General features: G+C 35.7%; 1 protein-coding gene across 2 annotated transcripts in view; it reads left to right on the top strand.

Annotated features, from left to right (window-relative positions):
• Nucleotides 1-21,649, top strand: part of LOC147069431 (uncharacterized) — a 167,189-nt gene that overhangs the window by 127,161 nt on the left and 18,379 nt on the right. For both annotated transcript variants that reach the window (XM_085950124.1, XM_085950123.1), the window contains 3 exons: nucleotides 11,724-11,994; nucleotides 13,679-13,850; nucleotides 21,267-21,411. In XM_085950124.1, the coding sequence (XP_085806250.1) occupies nucleotides 11,724-11,994; nucleotides 13,679-13,850; nucleotides 21,267-21,411 (588 nt within the window). The remainder of the gene's footprint in view (nucleotides 1-11,723; nucleotides 11,995-13,678; nucleotides 13,851-21,266; nucleotides 21,412-21,649) is intronic.

Genomic DNA, 21,649 nt, shown 5'->3' with positions numbered 1-21,649 from the left:
CGGGATCCCGAGTTATTTTCGATACCTATGAATCCCGGGATTGATAAACAGAATCCCGAAACTTTCGGGATTGATTTTTTTATCAATTTTTATGGAAAATAAAAGAAAAACGAAAATATAACAGAAAAAATACCTTTAATAACAAATGACTACATTAGAAATAAACTGAGTTTGAATGAAGTTTGATTTATACCCATCTGTAAGTTGCCGATTCATTTTATTTTTCACATAAATTAATATAAATGAGAAAGATTGGAAAAAACAATGCTTCGCACTATTAACAAGTAATTCCACCATGATCTCATACGTTTTACGGCAATTTCATATTTGGCTGACTAATTAGATTTATGAAGCGGAAAGGACATAAGTACACTATGATTTGATTTACTATTCTAAATCTCGCTAACCCATTCATTAAGTCTTTACTATCAGAAACAGCAATCTCATATTAAATTCACATTATTATTTGTATTGCAATATTGTATTATATGTATTTCCAAGATTGAACGTATACAATATTAACAATAAATGTCTTAAATAGTATACATTATACTAGATTTATTTTTGACCGATTTTATCAATGTTATTTGTAAATATAAAAATTTTATATTAACAATGGAAAAAAATGCCAATCCCGGGATCAGAATTTTGGCTCGGGATTGGATTCCCTAACACGTACTGTGTGTGGTTACGTCTTGTTTCAATGTCAATACCATACTTATTAGAAAGTGTAAAATAATCTGTCAATGTAGCTATTACTGTATTGATGAATTGTTGCGTAGGCCGCCGCGTACCAAAAATCGCAACTGTGGCGCCACCAGATCACACGTGGAAGTCTTCGCCGAATATACGTGGAATATAAAGACAGATCGAGGATAAACATACGGAAAGAGCCAGTTCAATTAGAAAATGTTTTCCTGCTCTGCGTTGCACAGTGAAAGTGCGCGCACGCGGACGTGCTGTCGGGCACGTACCTAACACCAGCACGCCAAAGGCTTGCCAAAATATTCGCAAACAACAACCACGTGAACAAGATGACATGCTTTCCCACGCCCAATACTAGCTGTAACTTTATGAACCACACGAGAAGTCTTGATTTGCCCACCAGTCGCTATATTTTAGATAACGTGCCCACTACATGCGGACTACAAGATGAGAATATCATTCTTCTTCAGCAAATGCAAAATGCCAAATCGATAGTCGGCCTTCCAGTGTTCAAATTATCAGGGCGAGAATTCTGTTGGCAGAGGTCGGCAACCTTTCCTCATAGAGGACGCAATACAACCAGCGTTTAGCGTCTAAATCAGGGGTAGTCAACCTTTTTATACGTACCGCCCACTTCTGTATCTCTGTTAGTAGTAAAGTTTTATAACCGCCCACTGGTTCCACAGTAATGGTGATTTATAAAGTAGGGAAGTAACTTTACTTTATATTATGTGGCTACTGAATCTGTCAATATCATCTGGAGTTACATCATCTTTTATAGATGTCAATTCAGGAAAGTGATAAAATTCTCTCTTCAGTAGATAACGAAGTAGTTCAAGTTTGTCAATACAATAGTTTGGCAACCTGTAAGAGTTTTATTAGCTGCAAATTGACATCATTAAATCTCTTAATATCTGCCAAATAAAAGGCATCATTATTTATATATTTTTTTTATTATAAAATTGTCACGGGGAATTTTATGAAAACATAATGAAAATGTTTTTAAAACCCCTATCGCCCACCATGAAAGCTGAAACGCCCACTAGTGGGCGGTAGGGACCAAGTTGACTACCCTTGATCTAAACAATAAACGGTGACATGTAGAGTAGATATTATACCCTAACAATGTGAATGATTCATGCCTTTTAGATCCAGTGATTGCAGTCATATAAGTTAGGATAAACATATTCTCAGGAGATCAGTCATATGCGACATTTCTTTAATGCGGTTATAAATCGCAGTTCTCAGTTCCCCATAGGCGGCCATATACGTACAATTTTCGTAAGAGGTTGAACATTTGAACATGCCAGTTAATACGTAATGGCGGCAATACAGTTATCTTTGGTAGATAATCTGCTGCGCCCATAGACGGATAGTTTTCGACCTGTCAGATGTGTGCCATGTTCAAACTGCCAGCGACCCACCACTCCCGTGTTTTTGTAAAACTGTTGGAATTTCAACACACCGAAAGTTTTCGGGTGACGTTAGCTAGCTGTGTTATAAAGTAGGAGTAGCTGGCGCGATTTGGCGGCAAATTTTGACAGTTCAGTCATAATCTTCTAAGTTCGTTCGATAAGAAGTATAATATTTTTGTTGCGTATTCTTTTGCTACTCATATTATATAATTACGAACAGTGGCGGCCGGTGGTTTCCAAAATTGCTTTCATTGGGGGTGCACTCAAAATTTTCTTACCTTATTTAAAAAGCATATCAATTCAGCGTTGTTTCTGTTTAGCGAACACCTCAATCACTTCTCATTAAAGTCTTGAACTGTTTGTAAAAGTTTTTTCTCAATGCTTAACACAGGTAGACATGTTAAGTCAGTCCTGATTCATGGTAAGTATTTCTGAAAGACGATTTAATTCTTTTAATGGTTGAAAAACACTTTTCAATTTCCACAGATGTCATCGGACCATCCTTTTTTTATTCTGACTCTTATTATTATTATTTATAAAGTCTTCGTTTACCGACATCATTTTAAAACACATACACTTCACTGATTGAACTATAATTATAAGTATTATAAATCTTTTATTCAAAATTTATCATTTTAAAACACATACACTTCCCTGATTAAACAATAAGTATATATATTGTTATGAATTTATTTTTATGAACAAAACTATCGAAATAACGTGACAAAACACCTAAAAAGGCCGACTATAACGACGACCGCAGAAATCATACTGAATTGTATGTAAGAAATAATATTTGAAGAAAATATTAAAAAAACAAAACTATCGATTGTTTTGAATAGGTAGGTACGTATTTTTCGACTCTCGACAAATCGTCAGTTTCTTCGTCTACAAAAAACAATAAAACTCCAGCAAAATGCCTGCATTGTTAAAAATATGACATCATGTTATACATATTCACTCACTATGAGAAAGAACATGGTAACTTTGATTTTAATTTTTTATAAATCATATTCAAATATTTGCAAATATAGAAGGAATAAAGGATCGATCCAAAATATTTATGTTGATAATCAATTTTTATTCAATATCAGCCTATTTTCAATGAATTTATATGAGATTTAAATAAAAAAAAATCTATTTTTTTATCAATCCTGCTAAATCTCAGTTACTACATTTTTCCGCGTAACTTTTGAGCTGCGTCCCTAATGGTCATAAAATTTTGTCTATTAATGAGTTATTTATCGTTTTCACGTGTCGGCTTGAACTGTTATTACCCAATGTAATATGAACGGCAAACTAAGATCCATATTTGTGCGTTCCGACGAGCGCACGAATTCGGTGACTGTTTACTGAGTATATACTTTTGGTATAAATTTACATGGATTAAATTGCGATAAACGAGTGATGACTTATGAATAGCATTGTTGCACATTGAGTGATGTTTAGGAAAAAGCAGTGCAGCGCACATGCATGGTGTTAGAGGAGCCGCCGCTGATTACGAATATTGTGAAGTGTCAACTAGGTACCGCAAACAATATTTTCCACTACTTAAATACAAAAATATGTCTAGGTATCATGGAAACAGACGCCAACTTGCAATTGCATGTTGTGCAATGTATGTCCATGACAGGGCGATGATGGCTAATACTATGAATAATTTATTCAAAATAAAAGAATCTGGACATATATTTACACAAACAATAAATTGTAATCATAATAAATCTAACAAAATCAATATCGTTCAATATACCTTTACTTAAAACTAATTTAACACTAGGTAGGTACCCCTGTGTATGATCTCCGCGAACATAACCTCCACAGTTTTTGACACTTGATCTGCCACAGACAATAACTGTACGTATATGGGCACGTCTGTTGACAGTTCGACAGATTTAAATGGGGTAGTTATACTGATCTGTGGTGTGGCCACTAACGTACAGTTATTGAACAGTTATTCTCTGTGCCATGTTCAACCTGTTACGAGAACTGTCCGTCTATAGCCGCCTAATGAATACGACGAAATGGAATATTCCTAAGAATCACCACCGCCTTGCGCTACAAAGAATTTTCCAGGGTTTTTGCAAAGTGGTTTTATAGACCCTGGCAGAATTCAAATGAGCAATATCCAATGTGGGTAGATGAATTTGTTTTCAATAAGGCATTTTTCTCAGCCGTGAAATCTCCTATACGAAATCACTAATAGCATGTTACATTTATTTTATTGGTGATATAATTATTAATATATTGGTAAGGTATAAAAACAAACTACAGTCGAACTCGGTTATTACGATCTCGGATGTAATGAAGAAACATTAGTAGTTGACATTTTGATTTATGCTTTTCTCCATACATTTATTAACAATCGGATATACCGAGCTAAAATACTGTTAATGTGTCGATTGTTTAAAAACATTTCGACCTATGCAATAAAATCCGATCGGACAGAATGCCGCCGGGGTCGGATTACGTTTATGACACTAGTTAGGTGTCTAAGTACCTACCTAATTGGTGTTTTCGTCGACAATAATGAAAAGTATCCACGCATATGGTTGAAAAATCCAAGGTTTGTGAAGTCCGTAGGTACTTACCAGTGCTCATTACAATAAACAACTTCTTTTGTAGTTTATGAATGCCATGCTTGTTTCGGGATTTTTTACTATGGTTTTCAGATTTTTTTTATTTTTGACTTTTTGTGTTATGTGATCGCTCATTTAAAATACATTTTCTCTGATATAACGAGTAACGCTTATAACGAGCAAATTCAGTCGGTCCCAACTTCCTCGTAATAACCAAGTTCGACGGTATCTTGATTTTCAAGCAAATCCAGTGTAATTAATATTCTATCTTTTTCATAAGAGATTTTAAGCTGGTTGCAGTGTCGGAAAACACTAGATTTAACGTAATATGCCAGATCACCGCCATCTATAGATTAATAAAGCCTGAGCATAACTTTTTGCGCAAGCAACGAGTGGTCCACTGCCATACTATTTATTGATAACGTACTTGCAAGCAGAGTTTGGTATTCTATAATGACTGAAGAGTATAAATAAGTTATTAGTTATTGTCGCTTAGAATCGACTGTCACATTCACAAACGTCGTAGTGTATTATGATATTATTATACACAGAAGAAGTTTACTTACTTTGATCGTCACTTCCAATTATTAATAAGACATAACCACTAAATCAGATGAACTCCAAAGTCTCCAAGATACGTTAAAATAATCTGAAAGAAATCTGAAACTAAGAATACTCCGACAAGTGAACACGATAGACGCGTCAGTATGAGCACTCTATAGACAATGACAGGTTACCCTTAGACAACGGGAGGGGCGAAAATTAGGACCAGTCGTGTAATGTATCGGCATCCTTCTTCAGTGGGCAATTGCCAGGTGCAAGATGGATAAAAATGCCTACTGACAAAGAAAAACGATAAGTTGGCAACGCCGCCTAGCCGGTCAAATAGGGAGGCGGCGTCAAGTGAAAGTCAACGACGCTCATCTCCTCTACGTATTTTTCCACAGTGTTGCATAATAATATATGGCTCTGTTTGTTTTTCCAGCCAATAAACATAGACAAACATAATATATTATAAGACGAGCTGGTTTTCCTTAGTTGGCGCCGAAAATAGAATTCGGTCTTCTAAAATTATCCCGCGGAGGCGTGTCCGACATCTCACGTAATATTTTGTTTTTCTCGACTATTTTTAACGCGGTTACTAGCACGGTACAGTTTTCGCGCGAATAATACTGCATTGGGAAATGTCAGATTACGTCACTGATAGGTAAATAGTTTTAGGGATCGGACACACGGTATCCAACACAGAACAGATAATAAATAGAATTCCGATAGGCTATATTCAATACGCTGCATTTTGATGCATGGTTTTGAATGTGTGAGTGTCATACGAAAATTAAACACGCATTATGCACGTGCAATCATGGTCACCACAGGGGGGGGGGGCTGACAGGGCTCTAGCCTGGGGGCCCGGCGTGGCGGATCGTCCGATAAGTGAGATAAATATTCATCAAAATTTGCTCTGATCAGAAACTTGATTTAATTGGGGAGTATTAACATTTTAAAATATCTAGTTCTGTGATAAGTACAATAATTTTCGATTATTGTATGTTGATATTTGACAACTCCATTATTCAAGTGAATTTATTCAATAATACCAAATACCAAATGATCGCTAAAAATACACCAAATACCCTTAATTTTACCTAAAACACCATTAAAAAGAAACCGCTCCTGTAGGATGTCCCACTGCCTTTAAGCCTAGCGATTGGTAGGGGGGCCCGCCAAAGATCCTGGCCAGGGGGCCTGCTTCAGAATGTGGGGTACATGCGTGCAATAGTGTGTGTAATATACCAATATTAAATGAGCGTAAATGCATAAACCGAGAGCAGTTCTCAGTATTCGACGTATGACGTATTCTTGACACTTCTTTAAGTTTATTCCGTATTCTTCCTTACTCGATATCGGTTACCTGCTACTCCTTACCCGTTATGTATTTCAGTTACCATTATTTCTGAGTTCCCTGGTATCCAGCCCACCACCGACGAACCAAGTTTAGTTAATTGACTTAAAAGCGAGCTGCTGTTCCGTTTCTTGTAACGTTAGTTATTAAATGTCAGCTTAAAATCGAAATACATAATATTAAGTTTCTATACATAATGGTTTCACTTAACTTAAAATTCTTTGTGAAAAGACATTGTATTAATTAAAATAAAAAAGAACAATGTATTGTAAAACAGAGTAATGTAGTCTTTATTCCACATAGTTTAATAGGCAGCAATAGTGCGTACTTTAAACTATCGTGTCAATAACTGTTTACACCAAAAAATGCTGACCGTCTCTCCAATCTCATTCTTCAAGAGTAAGCGAGGCGCGATGTTGCCATTTTACGGTACTATTTGACAGGAAGTAAAAATCGGTTAACCTCAAATGAGTATAGTTCGTTTTTTTGCCGGCATGTTCGCCACTGGTTCTACTGCGCAGGCGCAGACCGAAAAAATCCCTACTGTCGCATGAAAATTCAGAAGCTTCCAAACTTTTTTGATTCATACATGCAAACTTGCAACTGCAGGATAATACATGTTTACCCATTCATTTTCTTGTTATGGCCGCGATAATATTTACTTTCAACAGTAAATCCATGCACGTATAAACGGGGTAGTATTAGTCATCATGACCGGTTTCGTCCACTTCAATGGGACATTGTGAACAGTATTTCAAGCAACACTTTATTGTTTGGCAATACAGTTATCACAAGTGAAACCTGAAAAATGCCCGCTCTAGTATTACAAATTAACATACATAATTTGAATTAATGGAATATCACTTCTTCTTCCTCTTCGCCTGGATCTCATGACTGAAGACTTTGACCCAGACAATTAAGCTGTCGTACGGGTTGACCTTACTCCTCTCGGCATTCTACGACACGTAAGGACTGACCACTGAAAGACACGTCGCAAGCATGAATTGGTTCAACCATCTCGGACATCGTTTACTTTAATATTCTATCACGGTGTGTCTAAAATACAAAACAACGCGGACGATACAAACGGACACGAACATTGTTAATAATTATGGTCGTTAGGCAGCTGCAGGCTAGATCTTTGTTACATTCCCAAATGGTCCCCATTTGGGGATGTCTCTGTGAATCTGGAGAGGCCCTAATCGGTACCAAGCCAACGAATAGTAAGGGTTGATTACGAAAATAAATAATAATAAAGCCGGCAATGCTGTAAATCCCGGCCGTTTAAAAATATCTGCAACGTCGCCATTGTCGCCGTTTTCGACAACGCTTCTCGCTGGGAGCAAAACATAAAATGGCGGACAATACGCGGCAGACGGCCAGACAGTAAACATTGTTAACTCGCGCTACGTATAAAAGAAATTGTAACTGTGAAAAAAATGTAACCATTAGTATATATTAACGTAAATAAATCTCGTCGTTTCCACAACAATTCCGGTGTGTTATTTGTCCACCTCCAAGTCCCGAACCCAGACGAAAAACAAAAAAAGAACAAAAGTGACAGCGTGTTTTCACTTTCGAAAATGGAGGGAAATGACATCTTCATCGTTATGCCTCAAGTGCGGAGTGTCTGGGTATGGGGAATTTACACGAAAAGTGCGATAGTCCGCGGTTGAAGCGACGGCAAATGCGTTCAAAAGTCAGTGGCCCCTGCTTTGTAAAGTCAATAATAAATTATGGATATTTTTTTCGAAATGGATATCATTTTTCTGGGGATGCTCCTCATCAAAGGCATCTATGGGCCAGACGCCACTAATTAAAATGTATTTTGTCCGCAGAGATTTCCTAATTGTGATTGTGTTCAACCTTAGACTATAGATACATCTAGACACGCCACCCATTGCATTGCTAAATGAAGCTGCATATCGTACGTTTGGTTTGTGGGTTCAGAATTAAAATATAATTTTCTATTTTTTTTACGTTATATAGTATTTTTAAGCGGTCAAAATGCAACCATCAGGTAAAAATATCCATAATTTAAGTTATTTTAAAGAAACACTAGGTCACTTGATATTAAAATATATAATAATATACAATACATTATCACGAACATGTATCAACTTACCTATGAAACGTAATACCATCTTCTTGCTTATCAGTACGGCTACCACATTTTAATACAACACACAGAACCATCTTTTCTACTTAATTAACTAAAAATATTTCTGACTTTATGTTTAACACAAAAAATAACAATTTTATCAACACGGTTATCGATGCTTAGTTAAGCAATAAAGTAAGATTTGGCGGCGACACCGTAGCAAATCATCTCCCACGTCTGTAAACCTTTTATCTTACTCTCGCGTGTCGCAGAGATTATAAGAGTATCGAATACTTTCTCACTCGCACTTATGCATCGTTTTTGTTCAGGCCTTGTGTTCAACCTCTGAAATACTTAATAAAACTTTTTTTAAATTATTCCATCCTGTCCATATTGTCGCCAAAGATTTGAATATTTTTTCAATTTGGATCGTCCTTGTTAGCGGCAAGGCCGTACTCCTCGCAATTAAAATACGAATAAATCCCCCCAGTAATTGGCCACGCCTTACTAATGCATGTATTGGAGAGATTTATTAATTTATTGATTATACAGACACTCGACATTCAATGCAAAAGAAGTATAGTATTCTTATCGTTCTCCTATGTGAGCTATGCATGTGTGCGTAGCCACTGCCGTCTGTGGTTTACATGTGTGTGCGTGGTCCGTGGATGCATGCATAGTAAATTATTATTAAAGAAATTTTTCAATGCATACACGCCAAGGCCGCTCGCTCAGTCGTTGACCTTACCAGTGCAGCTCGCCCCACCCGCTGGCATGTTACTTTCCGTATGATATCAACCAGCTGACTTACCTACTTACTTATTAAAAATTGTATTGCAAACATTTTTTTTATTATATCCGCAAAGGCTCGGTTAGTTCAATTAATTTAGTTAATTCCTGCGTGTGTTTGGCTATAATATAATTAAAAATATCTTTTTTTGTATAATCTCTAAACCATAAACTATTAAGTAGGTCAAATGAAATATTAAATAAATGTTTTTTTTTTAATAGAACATTAAGTAAATTATTAATTAACCATTTCTTTTATTCAAAGAATAATTCACGATATTTGAGAATGTAACATTCCATATATTATTGAACTTACATAACTTGAAAACACCCCAGATATTTATAATACCCACTAGAAAAAATCACATTTCAAAACACAAAAAAATACGATGCTCGACGGGATTTGAACCCGTATATCCACTGGTATCCCGCCAATATGCCTTAACAAATTAAGCTACGAGCCTCCTACCTAATTGCGATAATTTAAACAAGTTAACTAGTAGGTCATACATGTAGGAATAAATCAATTTATTACCGTATGTCTTTTGTTTGACATTTCATTTACATCCTCAGTTGTTTTAATTTAATAGGTACTTTAAATGCACCTGTTATGAAATTTAAATAAGTATATAAATTTTATATTCATTTTATTGCAGTAATTATGCAAATTAAAAATCAATGACGCAAGTCAAAAGATAATATAGATATTAATAATATTTACGCTGTTTTTTTTAATTTTCTTTCAACTCAATAATAACATAAATTAAAACATTTAAAATAATATTTATTTTGTTCGTTATTTGTCCAAAGGTGTTGTGGCATTATGTATGTACATTGGCACATTTTATACAATACTCGATGGAAAGCCCATTCATGGGTGTCCGAAAAAATATTTAAATTATTGTTAATAAATAATGATTGTAGGAACATGTCTCATGTAACATGACCGAAAGTCACTCTCCCTATATAGTTGGTATCTAATACCATCATCATTTTTTTTACCACTGCCAAAGAAAATGTCACGCAATTAATAATTATTAATGATGTCATCCAAATGGCTAAAACCTTAGGCGAAAAAAAAATCATGCTTTAAAAAATATTCCCCATTATTTTTAAGAACCACCACAATATAATATAATATGCATGATTTAATTAATCAGTGTGTAATTAGCAAATAGTAGTGGCGAAGGGTGACTTTTGGAAAGAGGTAGGCTGTGGAGTAACCAAGCTTATCAGATATATTTACGGGAAATAAGAAGATAACCCTATATTACTACTGATGAATAGGTACACTAAATCAATGAAATTTCAAAATCTCAATTAGTTTGATATAATTAGTTTATAAATAAGCAATTCGATTGAATTATGACGTATTTTCCTAAACATTTATAAAGGTAACATACGCTCAAAATATATTATCTACGAGTATCATCTTTGAAAATATCCGCTGTTGTGTATAATATGTTTCATAACAATTTGTATTTAACCCGTAAAGCTAGAGACATTTTTAAATACTTCTATATTTAAAATACAGACTTAGGTATAAATTATTTTATATTTTTAACAACAATCAATATTTATATGTGATTGAATCCCATAGAAATTATTTTTTAAATTATCTTCTTATTACTTATTTTGAATAAATGTGCGGATGTAAGCGCTAACTAAACAGCCTATGATTTTGGAATAAAAAGCCAGACAGAGACTGGCGTCAGTGGCGTCACGTAACTAAAAACGCATACAAACCACATCTTAAATTCCCATCGAATATTTCATAACATTGTTTTGTAACATTGGTTCAATCCATGCGGCAGTAGTTACGGTTATAAACCTTACTAATTTATAAAATAAAGCTATGTATTTCTGAATTTTGACGATAGATGACTATCAATTATCTTGGATTTTTCAGTGTATTATTAAATTATTTGCTTGAAGATCTATTTTTCTTAGTAGGTAGACTTTAAATAATCGCCTACTATGGAGCCTTCGCCACTGGCAAATGAAGACCTGTGCGCATTTCAGGCCAAATCATAATAATTATTGTGGACCCAAAAGATCTATCATACTATGAAAATTATACGTATTAATTTTACTCAAGCACAATTTTTTTTTAACACATCAGAAACACACTTATTAACAAAAAACAACAGTTAGGATTTGTCACAATTACGACTTGCGTCATCGCTACCAATGAAAACTCTAGTATTAATTTATTATTTCCTCTTTCACAGAAGAAGAACCAGAATGCACACCCCCGGTGTTGTCGACGCCCCGGAGCAACGGCTTCGTCATCCAGCAGCACCCAGCGCAGGCGGTGCAGCAGCAGGTGACCTTGGCCCAGTCCGTTCAGCCGACGCAGCAGTTCCAGCACCTGCAGCAGCCCATCTTGCAGAGGTCGCTGCTGCCAGCCGCCAGCGCTCCCATCACCATCCCCGCTCACCACCAGGCCCTGTTGGTTGATCACGCGTCCGATCCGCCCAGGGCCAGGAGTGATAGTAATGGGTATGTTGGATGCTAACTATTTTTAAGTACGCTGAAACTTTTTCATAGAAATTTGCATAAATTAGTAATAACATCCTTCATTAACTTTTAAAAACCCACAATTATTGTTCTCCACTCATAATTTTCGTAAAAAACCTACCCCTCTATTCTCGGCAGCCCCGTAGTCCAGTGTGTAAGGCAACGGGTACTCATTCAGTAGTCCGCACCGAATAATATGTCCAAAAAAAGACTTGTTGTCGTGAGCCATACCTTTACGTGTAGTCTTTGGATGATTGACTGGTTCGTTCTGTGCTCCTTCCAAGAAATATGAAGCATTCGGCCTAACACCAGCCACATTTTGATGGCATCAATTGCTTTCCACTCCTTTGCCCTCAGGGTCCATGACCATGGCTAATGTTTGCACAAGCATAATTTTCTTGGCAATTGAAATTCCCAATCCTTCCATATAGTGGTGTCATTTCATTTTTGACATTCTGTATTCGCCTTCTTGGGCTACAAACACACGGCATTGCAGTAGACGTGCGTTGACGCAAGTCTTATTTGATTCCAATTGCATTCGATTAGAATCACCAGTTGGGCTTATTTTATCTAATTGGTGATTCTAATCGGATGTAATTGGAATCAAATAAGACCTGCGTCGACGTACGTCAACTGCAATGCCGTGTGTCTGCAGCCTAATTTCTGCTTCACATCCGCTTTTCCACTAATGGTCGATCTCAGATATACACACTCATTCACTGTTTCTAGATTTTGGATTATACCTGCTGCTTGTAAGAAGTTAGCCCATAACCATTAACTTTGTCTTACAGTGACGTCCCTAGACAAAATGCCGCCCCTAGGCAGTGCCAAAATGCCGCCACGTTCTTATTTATACGGTACTTTTTATTATCCTTTCACGACTCCAATATCTAAGAAATGTGTTGTATGGATACATTACTAACAGAATATTATATACCACTAAATCTAATTTAAATGCCATCTCTGGTTCAATAGACAACATTGCGAGTCTACGGTTTCAGATAGGTACATTTAAAAATACACTAGACAACTTCCAAAACTCACTGAACTTCAAACTTGAACTTTCAACTGACTGGAAAATATATTTGGATAAATTTTGAATTAGGTATGCACGTGTCATTGCTGTTCAACAAGTAGGTGACGTCTAATGACAACGGAAGTAAACTAGACATCTCGAACCCGACAAAAAAAAGTCCTGTTAAAACTTTTATAGCACCTACATAATTAATACATTTTGTTTCCAACAAGTGAGTTGAATTTTTTAATGGAAAGGTACCTAATGATAATCTTCGAATTGCCGCCCTTTGGGTAACTGCCGCCCCTAAGCGACGCTCAATCTGCCTACCCTCACGGGACGTCACTGTGTCTTATTGCTATTAATAATATATGTATGTATATATTTTATATTCTTTTCATTTCGACTGATTAAAACTGGGAATTTTATCTTGTGTCTCTTTCCTACATTATATTGCTCCTTTTCTACTCTCACCAAACAGTATTATTTGTCAAGTATTCTAACATTACATAATAAACTGAAGTATAAAATTATGTATTCATACTAGATAAAGCTCTCTAAGTCAGTGAAACATGTCTCATAAAACAATTTTTATAGGCGGTGAATACCCAGAGATAAACACGTTTTATAAATGAAATGATTACGTTTCAGATCGGGTGGTCCACGAGCTGGCACGAGAGAAGTCCACAACAAGCTAGAAAAGAATCGGAGAGCGCACCTCAAAGACTGCTTCGAACTCCTCAAGCGACAGCTTCCTGGCTCGCCCGATGACAAGAAGTCTTCCAACCTCTCCATTCTGGATTCCGCCATTAGATATATACAGGTTTGTGCACAATATTACTGTCTTTATATATCTCTTTCTTATCATAACCATCATGACTCAATGATCATTATCACTCTGGAATAATTATTGTGGAACTTTAGATCAGTCTTCTGAAACTGCATGTGGTGGTAGCTATCGGTTTTCCAGTGAACCCCTCCCCATGGTCACTCCACCTCATCAGTGTCCACCATCTGCCGTATTTATATCTAGGGTGAAACTAAAACATAAGACGCTGAAGAAAACCATCTTTATATTAGGATGAAAGTTAAGATGGAAAAAGTTGAAGACATAATACACATAAAAGGTGTACCTATATATCAGCCATATTTTCCACAATAATAAATATGAGTTGTATGTAATATTGGGAACATAGAGGGCAGCAGAGGCATGGGTAGAATAAAATTCTCCTGGTTACGTAATTTGTAAGGCACTGTTGATCTAATATGATTGACCCAGTATAGGAAGATGCATTACAATTTGCTTGCCAATCACAGAACAGATAATAAATAAAATACCAATTGGCTATATTCAATACGCCACACGTTGAAGCAGGGTTTTTGAATGTGTGAGTGTCCTACGAAAATGAAGCACGCATTATGCATATGCAATAGTGTGTGTAATACACCAACATTAAATGAGCGTAAATCCATAAACCGAGAGCAGTTTTCAGTATTAGACGTACAACGTATTCTTGACATGTGTGTAAGCTTAACCCGGATTCTTTCTTACTCGAGACGGTTACCTGCTATCGCCTTGCCCGTTGGGTATTTCAGTTCCTATTATTTCTGAGTTCCCTGTTGCCAACCTTCGATGAAGGACCACCGCAAAAAGAAGAAGACAAATGATTAAATTCACTACAAGCCATTTCGCATTACAGATTATTATCAAATGGAGTCTTAATTGACAGCATTTAGTTCATCAGTATACGCACTAAATTGAAATCTCATTTTAAATAAACAATACATAATCAGATTAAAAATACCTTTCTAAGGGTTTTTGTCTTCCTCGAAATATGGCGAAAGTACAGCAATATTTTCCGCAATGATAAGTTTGTTTTACTCCAATTCATAATAAAACGGGAAGATAGAGGGCAGCAGAAGCGTATGTAGAAGGAGATTCTTAACCACTCAACCTCCGCAAGTGGCTCAATGTCTAAGGCGTTGGTTGATCTGATACGATTGGCCCCAGATAGGGAGGTTTACTGCACTTCATCACAAACCTTCGATAGAAGACAGTACCAAAAGAAGACAATGAACATACCTATTATGTGAAATAGTTATAAATGCAATTATTATTAGCATTGAAGTCAGTGTTGAATAATTGTTCCCGTTTCATAATCTGTTTGCCCAATCCATAGAATTACTATTGTATATTATGTACAGCATTTTAAGCTAACGTAAATTTGTTTTGTACAATATTGCATTTTGCATTGGTGCAGGGTTGAAGCCGAGTTAATAATATGTCATATTTATTTTACAGTGGGCGGATTTATAGTGCATACATACAAAATATGGTAAAAATTAAAACAGGTATTTCGTAAAAATAGTTTTTTTGATAAATTTGTACTACCAACATATGGTTTTATTTATAATCAAAATCAAGTATTTACTAAATTATACATATTTATAAATTAGGTTAATTAACTAAATATTAAACATTAAATCACTTGACACAACCAGTGAGGAGGATATTCTTGAATGACTTTCCCTGGCTTTCCCTTCTCTATGGCCAAAAGCTTCATTTTGTGTGTGGAGCACGGCATAATTGTGATGCGGTCGCGGTCCTTGGACACTTTCCTCCCTGGTACATTACTTTCTTCGTGATGAATGTACGTTTTACGAAGGAGAAGTTTCCTAAATAAACCCGTCTCATCTGCGTTGTATACTTGTACGCGGCGGACTGCTGAATTTGACGAATCGAATTATAGAGCTTGATTTTGTCCTTTCAACTAGTAAAAATAACAGCGGATTATTGTAGTTGTCGGATAATCAAGCGGTTGATTATTGAGAGTGTACTGTACTGAATATACACCAGATACAAAAAAGAAAAATTCTTATTTTTGAAAGTACATCATTTTGCAAACCTTAGCTTAGAAACATACCTATTAGGAAAAAAGTAGACCGGGTGGGATTTGAGCTTAACATCTTTCACTATCCGGATGACTGCTCATATTCATTGAGCCATTGGTCTGGCTATGAGACATGCAAATCCAATTTACTATTAACGCTGACCTACCAGTAGGTATCAAACTATGCCAAAATTGCGATTAAATGTATGTTTCCTGCAGTTTTTTTTTCTTTAGGAGGTGGTCTAAAACAGATGGCGAACCTCATGTGCCCAAAAAACAATTTGTAATAAATAATAGGTGGCGTGCTAGGGCAGTTTTTTTCATTGAAAAATCCAATCCAAATCAAGACCTCTTTAGAGGCCGAGGTGAAACCAAACGCAAGATCGGTCTTTAATTGAATTATATATATTTCGCTCACGATCCATCAATTAGATTCAAAATGAGTTTTCTTCTAATTGTTCATTGTTCACTTTGGTTAGTAAACATTAAAGGTCTTCGGGCTTTGTCCCCCTTTAACTGTATCCTGCATGGTGAGCTGTTGCTGTTGTATCGGTATACAACAGCCTGTAGGTGCGGAGCATCCCCAGAAGGCCAATTCTTGAATGAAGCAGTATTGCCGGTTGCACAACCTAAGCGCAAACCTACTACAACGAAGTATATTAAATGTGAACCGGTGGTGTCGGGTACAGTTTGCAATTTAGTATACACGCTTTGCCGGTAGAGGCGCTAGTAACTATCCGTTTGACTTTGACATATTATTAAACGTCAAAAATTTGTACGTAGTGGGCAGGCTGTTATTCTATTTTTTCTATTACCGCTGAAAGTATTATTTTGAGTTTAAATTCTCACTTAAATATTTATTGTGATTTTGTAATACAGAAACACACATGTTTGTTTGCAAAATACACCGTATTGTAATATTGTTATATTGTAGACGTAACTAGCCTGTTTAAAGATAAATTGGCTACGTACTTCAACAATGAATGATTTAATCATGCAACGTTAACAGTAAGTACTGATTAAATTTGAAGTCATTACCAAAATGGATAAAAATGTTATTTAATTTCTATGACATTCACAAACGATCCGTTTTGGCATGTTTACTTTCTATCTTACTCTAACGCATGGACATGAGGTATAAGCATGCTGAATGCTTTCTCACTCGCACGTATTGATGTCGTTCGAAGCTCTACACACTCAATATCTCCTATAAAACTAAAAATTTTACATGCTTCAGTTAAGCGGTGTTTTTTACTGCTTCGTTCGTGAATTGCCCTTCATTCGATTAACCTCTATCAATATCATTTATAGCTTGGAATGGTTCTATAATTTCTTGATTGATTGTTGACATTATATATAAATTAATATTATGCAAAACTTTTAAAATATCGCATGCTCCAATCAATTACATAATCTAAAGTGGTGAATTTATTTAGAAAATAATAGGTTAATATATACTTTTCAAACAGCATCCCTATTGATGCTATATGGTCATCTGTTTCCAGTATGACAGCTCATGGTAAACTGTATACGTACAATTTACATATTGTATCCCCTGTAACTCATATTGTCAGCAAAGCGAAGCTTATTTTTGTTAAAGTCTAATCGTGGGGTTACTGCCAAACGTTGCGAAGTCTCGGAATCATGTTATGGAGTAGGTAATTGCAATTTTAAGTTTGACATGTCCGATTTCTTTGTGCTTTGTGTGCATGTTCTATATATCGGATGACCTTGATTTTTATTTCTAGCATATATATTTATATAATATATAGACACATAAGCCATGGTTATAGGTGTTTCATTCTACAGGGACACTGTTGTAAGCTAAAAACTATTTGCAGTTGTGTTGGTGTTCTTTGGTAGTATTGACACATTGTGTGCATGAAGAATTATGGTAAATAAGCATATTTTTATAACTTATTGTTTTAATAAAATATGGAATAAAAATGCATACATTAGAACATAGGTACCTATATATTATTTACTTATATGATGGTTACAATTCAATGAAAACATCATGTATTATTATTTATTTAGTTGGGATTAGGAATATACAATGTTTTGGAATTTATGAATTAGCCTTAATCATTATCATTATTTAACAGATGAGTTATAAATTTATAGAGAACTAAACAATTAAAGACAAAATTATACATACAATCATTAGGACTTCGGAGAACAATTACAAATGGCATTTTCAACTTATAAGTATAATGCTGTTAAAGTAAAATAAATAATAGGAAGAACATAATTTAATTGTGTATTATTATTTATTTACTTAGGATTGGGAATATACAATTTTTTATTTTTAACTAACCTTTTTTTAGGACTCGAAAAGTCCCTGTTTTTTGTTTTTCTCTTAAAACACGCCAAACCGTTCTTAAACCAACTCCTGATGCATCAGAAACTTCTGTCACAACACTACTTTCACTACACATTTCGTTTTTATTTTTTACAATCACTATAATGAACACACTGTAGACGATTGCAAAGAATGAGTTTATGGCATGTTTATGACCAGGTTACTCTCAGTAACAATAGAAACTCCGCCCTTTACGCCCCTCCACTGTACGCCTAACCAATTGGTGATACGGTAATAATTGCAGGCGATTCTAAGTAGGGTTTTATTACAGGCCTTAATGCATACACACAAATAATACCAAACAGATGCGAAGCAATTTTAGCGTACAACAGTGACTCTGTAAAGTGTTTTATCTATAGCTCTAATTACTTAAATTATCGACTTACCAACTTTTGGCAGCAAGTTGTATTATAACTTATTTGGTATCCCTGCCTTTCACATCTGTGTCACTTTATCAACCTTTCAATTATCAAATGAAAACATAAATATGTTCTATCATTAAAAGATATATTATTTTATATAATCGTGGCACAATTGATTACGGAATTTGTGTCAATTGAACCTTAGAAAGTTCCAGATATATTGTATAACCGTTGGAACTGAATTACTAAATCCGTATATGTATTATTTTCTATTGAAATATTCCAACAGAGTACGTAATAGTTGTTTGTTGAATAATAAACATTCAGGAATAGCAATAGTTTATGTATTTCAACTTGATATTGAATTCTAAATTTGTTACCGTTTCTCTGTGTCAAATTCAGTCAGTTTGAATAGTTGTCAGCCAGTAACAAAGCGTCCTTTCTTTTCATTTATGTAATTTCTATACAGTACAACCTCCATTTTGCAGACTCAATTTAACTGACGAAATTGCCAGTCTTTATTCAGCTTGTAAACAATATGATTTGCATGTGACACATCATTATGCCTGGTAAATTATTGTCTTTTGTTTTGTTTTTAAAAACATTGTTTATTGTTTTTTTTAAGAACATGTTATTAAAAACAGGCTAACTAATTAATTTATAAATTTTTTAACATGCGCATTCAGAAAACCTACTTTATTATAATTCGGTTTCAACAGGTGCCATCGCTCCTGAATTAGTTTGTCACATCGAGGTTTTACTATTATTATAATAATGATGTATTGCGAGCGGCTCAAGCGTCGGCCTATAACTTCGTTCGAATCCTGGGTATGGCAAGTACACGTCATATTATTTCTCAATTTGTGTTTGAGTCAGAGTATGGACCTAATAGGATGAGCAAGTGGCTAATATCCATTTCTCGTAAAAACAAACAGCCACCGTCAACCCGATTTGAGCACGTCCACATCGACATTGTCATCCTACCACCGTCGGAGGGATATCGATACTGTTTAACATGTGTAGACCGCTTTACTAGATGGCCAGAAGCCTTCCCGTTGAAAGACCAAGAAGCAGAGACTGTGGCACGAGCATTTTACTCCGGATGGATCACGCGGCTTGGAACTCCAGTCCGAATCACCACGGACCAAGGAAGACAGTTTGAGACTAAATCGTCTGGCAGGTACAACTCACATTCACACCACCGCCTACCATCCCGCAGCAAATGGCATGGTTGAGAGATTACATCGTCAAATGAAAGCAGCTATCAAATGCCATCAAAACACGTGTTGGACAGAGACACTACCCACAGTCTTGATGGGAATCAGGGCAGCTTGGCGAGAAGATCTCAAAACTACCTCAGCCGAGCTGATCTATGGCAAACCCCTACAGTGGTCGGTCGGTCATGGCATGCGTGTTGGAAAGAGGTCTGAAGAAATTTCTTAGACTATCTTACTCAAGGTTGTATGGGTACTATGCATTAGATGTGTGTCGTTCATGTACGACTGACTGGTTTGGGCAGGTTTTAAATGAATTTTAAAAACTAACCATCACTATCTACAATTTGTAGTGTTAGTTCAATGAAAACAAATATTTATGACTGACTTATGTTGAAGTTTAGTATGCACAATTTATGTCGGATCTTAATAGCCCACCTCCATCCTTCGCCACTGGTGTATATGAACAATATTTTCTATCGACGTCGGAAAATAATACATGGACAATTGTATCAGAACATATTAAATGTTCGGATAAGGAAGTTAGAAAACAATTTTGATACAACAGGTCATACAGTGTTCAATGCTCACTCAACCGACGGGTCTTGGTCTGGACTATGTATTAATCTGTTCAGCGCTCGAAATGGAAGATTTCACGAACCGGAGCGCTTGATAATTTTCCGAAAATATTTCCATATTATTTATGTAATAATTATGTTCGTCACTGTTCTGGCAGAAGACACTAATTCGAAAAAATTACATATTGAGTTAGTTATACCAAAATGTTCCTTATTTCAAACTTTACTGTCTGGAAACCTTCTTTATTTATTAACAGTCTTTATTTTAAAGTCATCCTTTTTATGATTACTTAATAAACTCACATGATAAATCATTTCAAATATTTTAACAACTTCAAAGTCAAATTACTCAAAACTAGTATTCTCCAGTTAGTGTGTTCTGCCAGAACAGAGACGAATTATATCATAATATCTTAGATACCTGCCAAGCTCAGCCGGTCAAATGAAGTGACTGTCTTGAAAATTGTGGCATGCAAGATTAGGGCATAATGTTATCGACGCCACAGCCAAAAATTGAGGTTTACGTCATAAATATTTTTTTTTACTCTAAATCCGACATGTAGCGTATAAACTTTTAAAAAAATATATGAAGTAATTAATTTTATGGCTTTTTAATACTTCACTTTTTCCACGAGACGGAGCGATAATTTTGGGGGTTTCACGAACAGGAGCTGCGCTCCGGTGCGTTCAGTTCCATTTCGAGCGCTGAATCTGCTATGTTCACGCATATAAATAAATCAAATACTATAACACATGTTTGAATCAACAGGTTATTATGCTGGTCTCTTTATAGCGCGATACCAACCTATTTTGATGGCATGTTTATTTGTAGGTGCTGAAGAGGCGGGAGAGAGAATGCGAGCACGAGATGGAGCGTCTGGCCCGGGAGAAGATAGCCTCACAGCAGAGACTGGCAGCACTCCGGAGGGATTCCCCTTCATGTCTCATTCCTAGGGTACACCATGCCACCAACCATGGTAAGCACGATCATATTACATCTTCTTTGAACCTTAACTACCTCAAATCAACTCCTCAGTTCTGATCGATTCTTATCTCTCCTTTTTCAATTGTGGATACCAGAGCTTCCAGATTGGATAGATGGCCTCATACGTAATTGGTTCCTGAAAATGTGTAGGAATGTTGAATGTGGAGAAGTAGAGTAATGTAAAAAAACATCAAAAAGAGTACAACAAAAAATATTTATTTATCGATAGA

Source organism: Rhyacophila brunnea, unplaced genomic scaffold (assembly GCF_057557595.1).
Source record: "Rhyacophila brunnea isolate RB1 unplaced genomic scaffold, BYU_Rbru_1.0 scaffold_23, whole genome shotgun sequence".
Taxonomy (NCBI): domain Eukaryota; kingdom Metazoa; phylum Arthropoda; class Insecta; order Trichoptera; family Rhyacophilidae; genus Rhyacophila; species Rhyacophila brunnea.
Note: the sequence above shows the minus strand (reverse complement) of the source record. Positions and strands in the feature narration are given on the sequence as shown.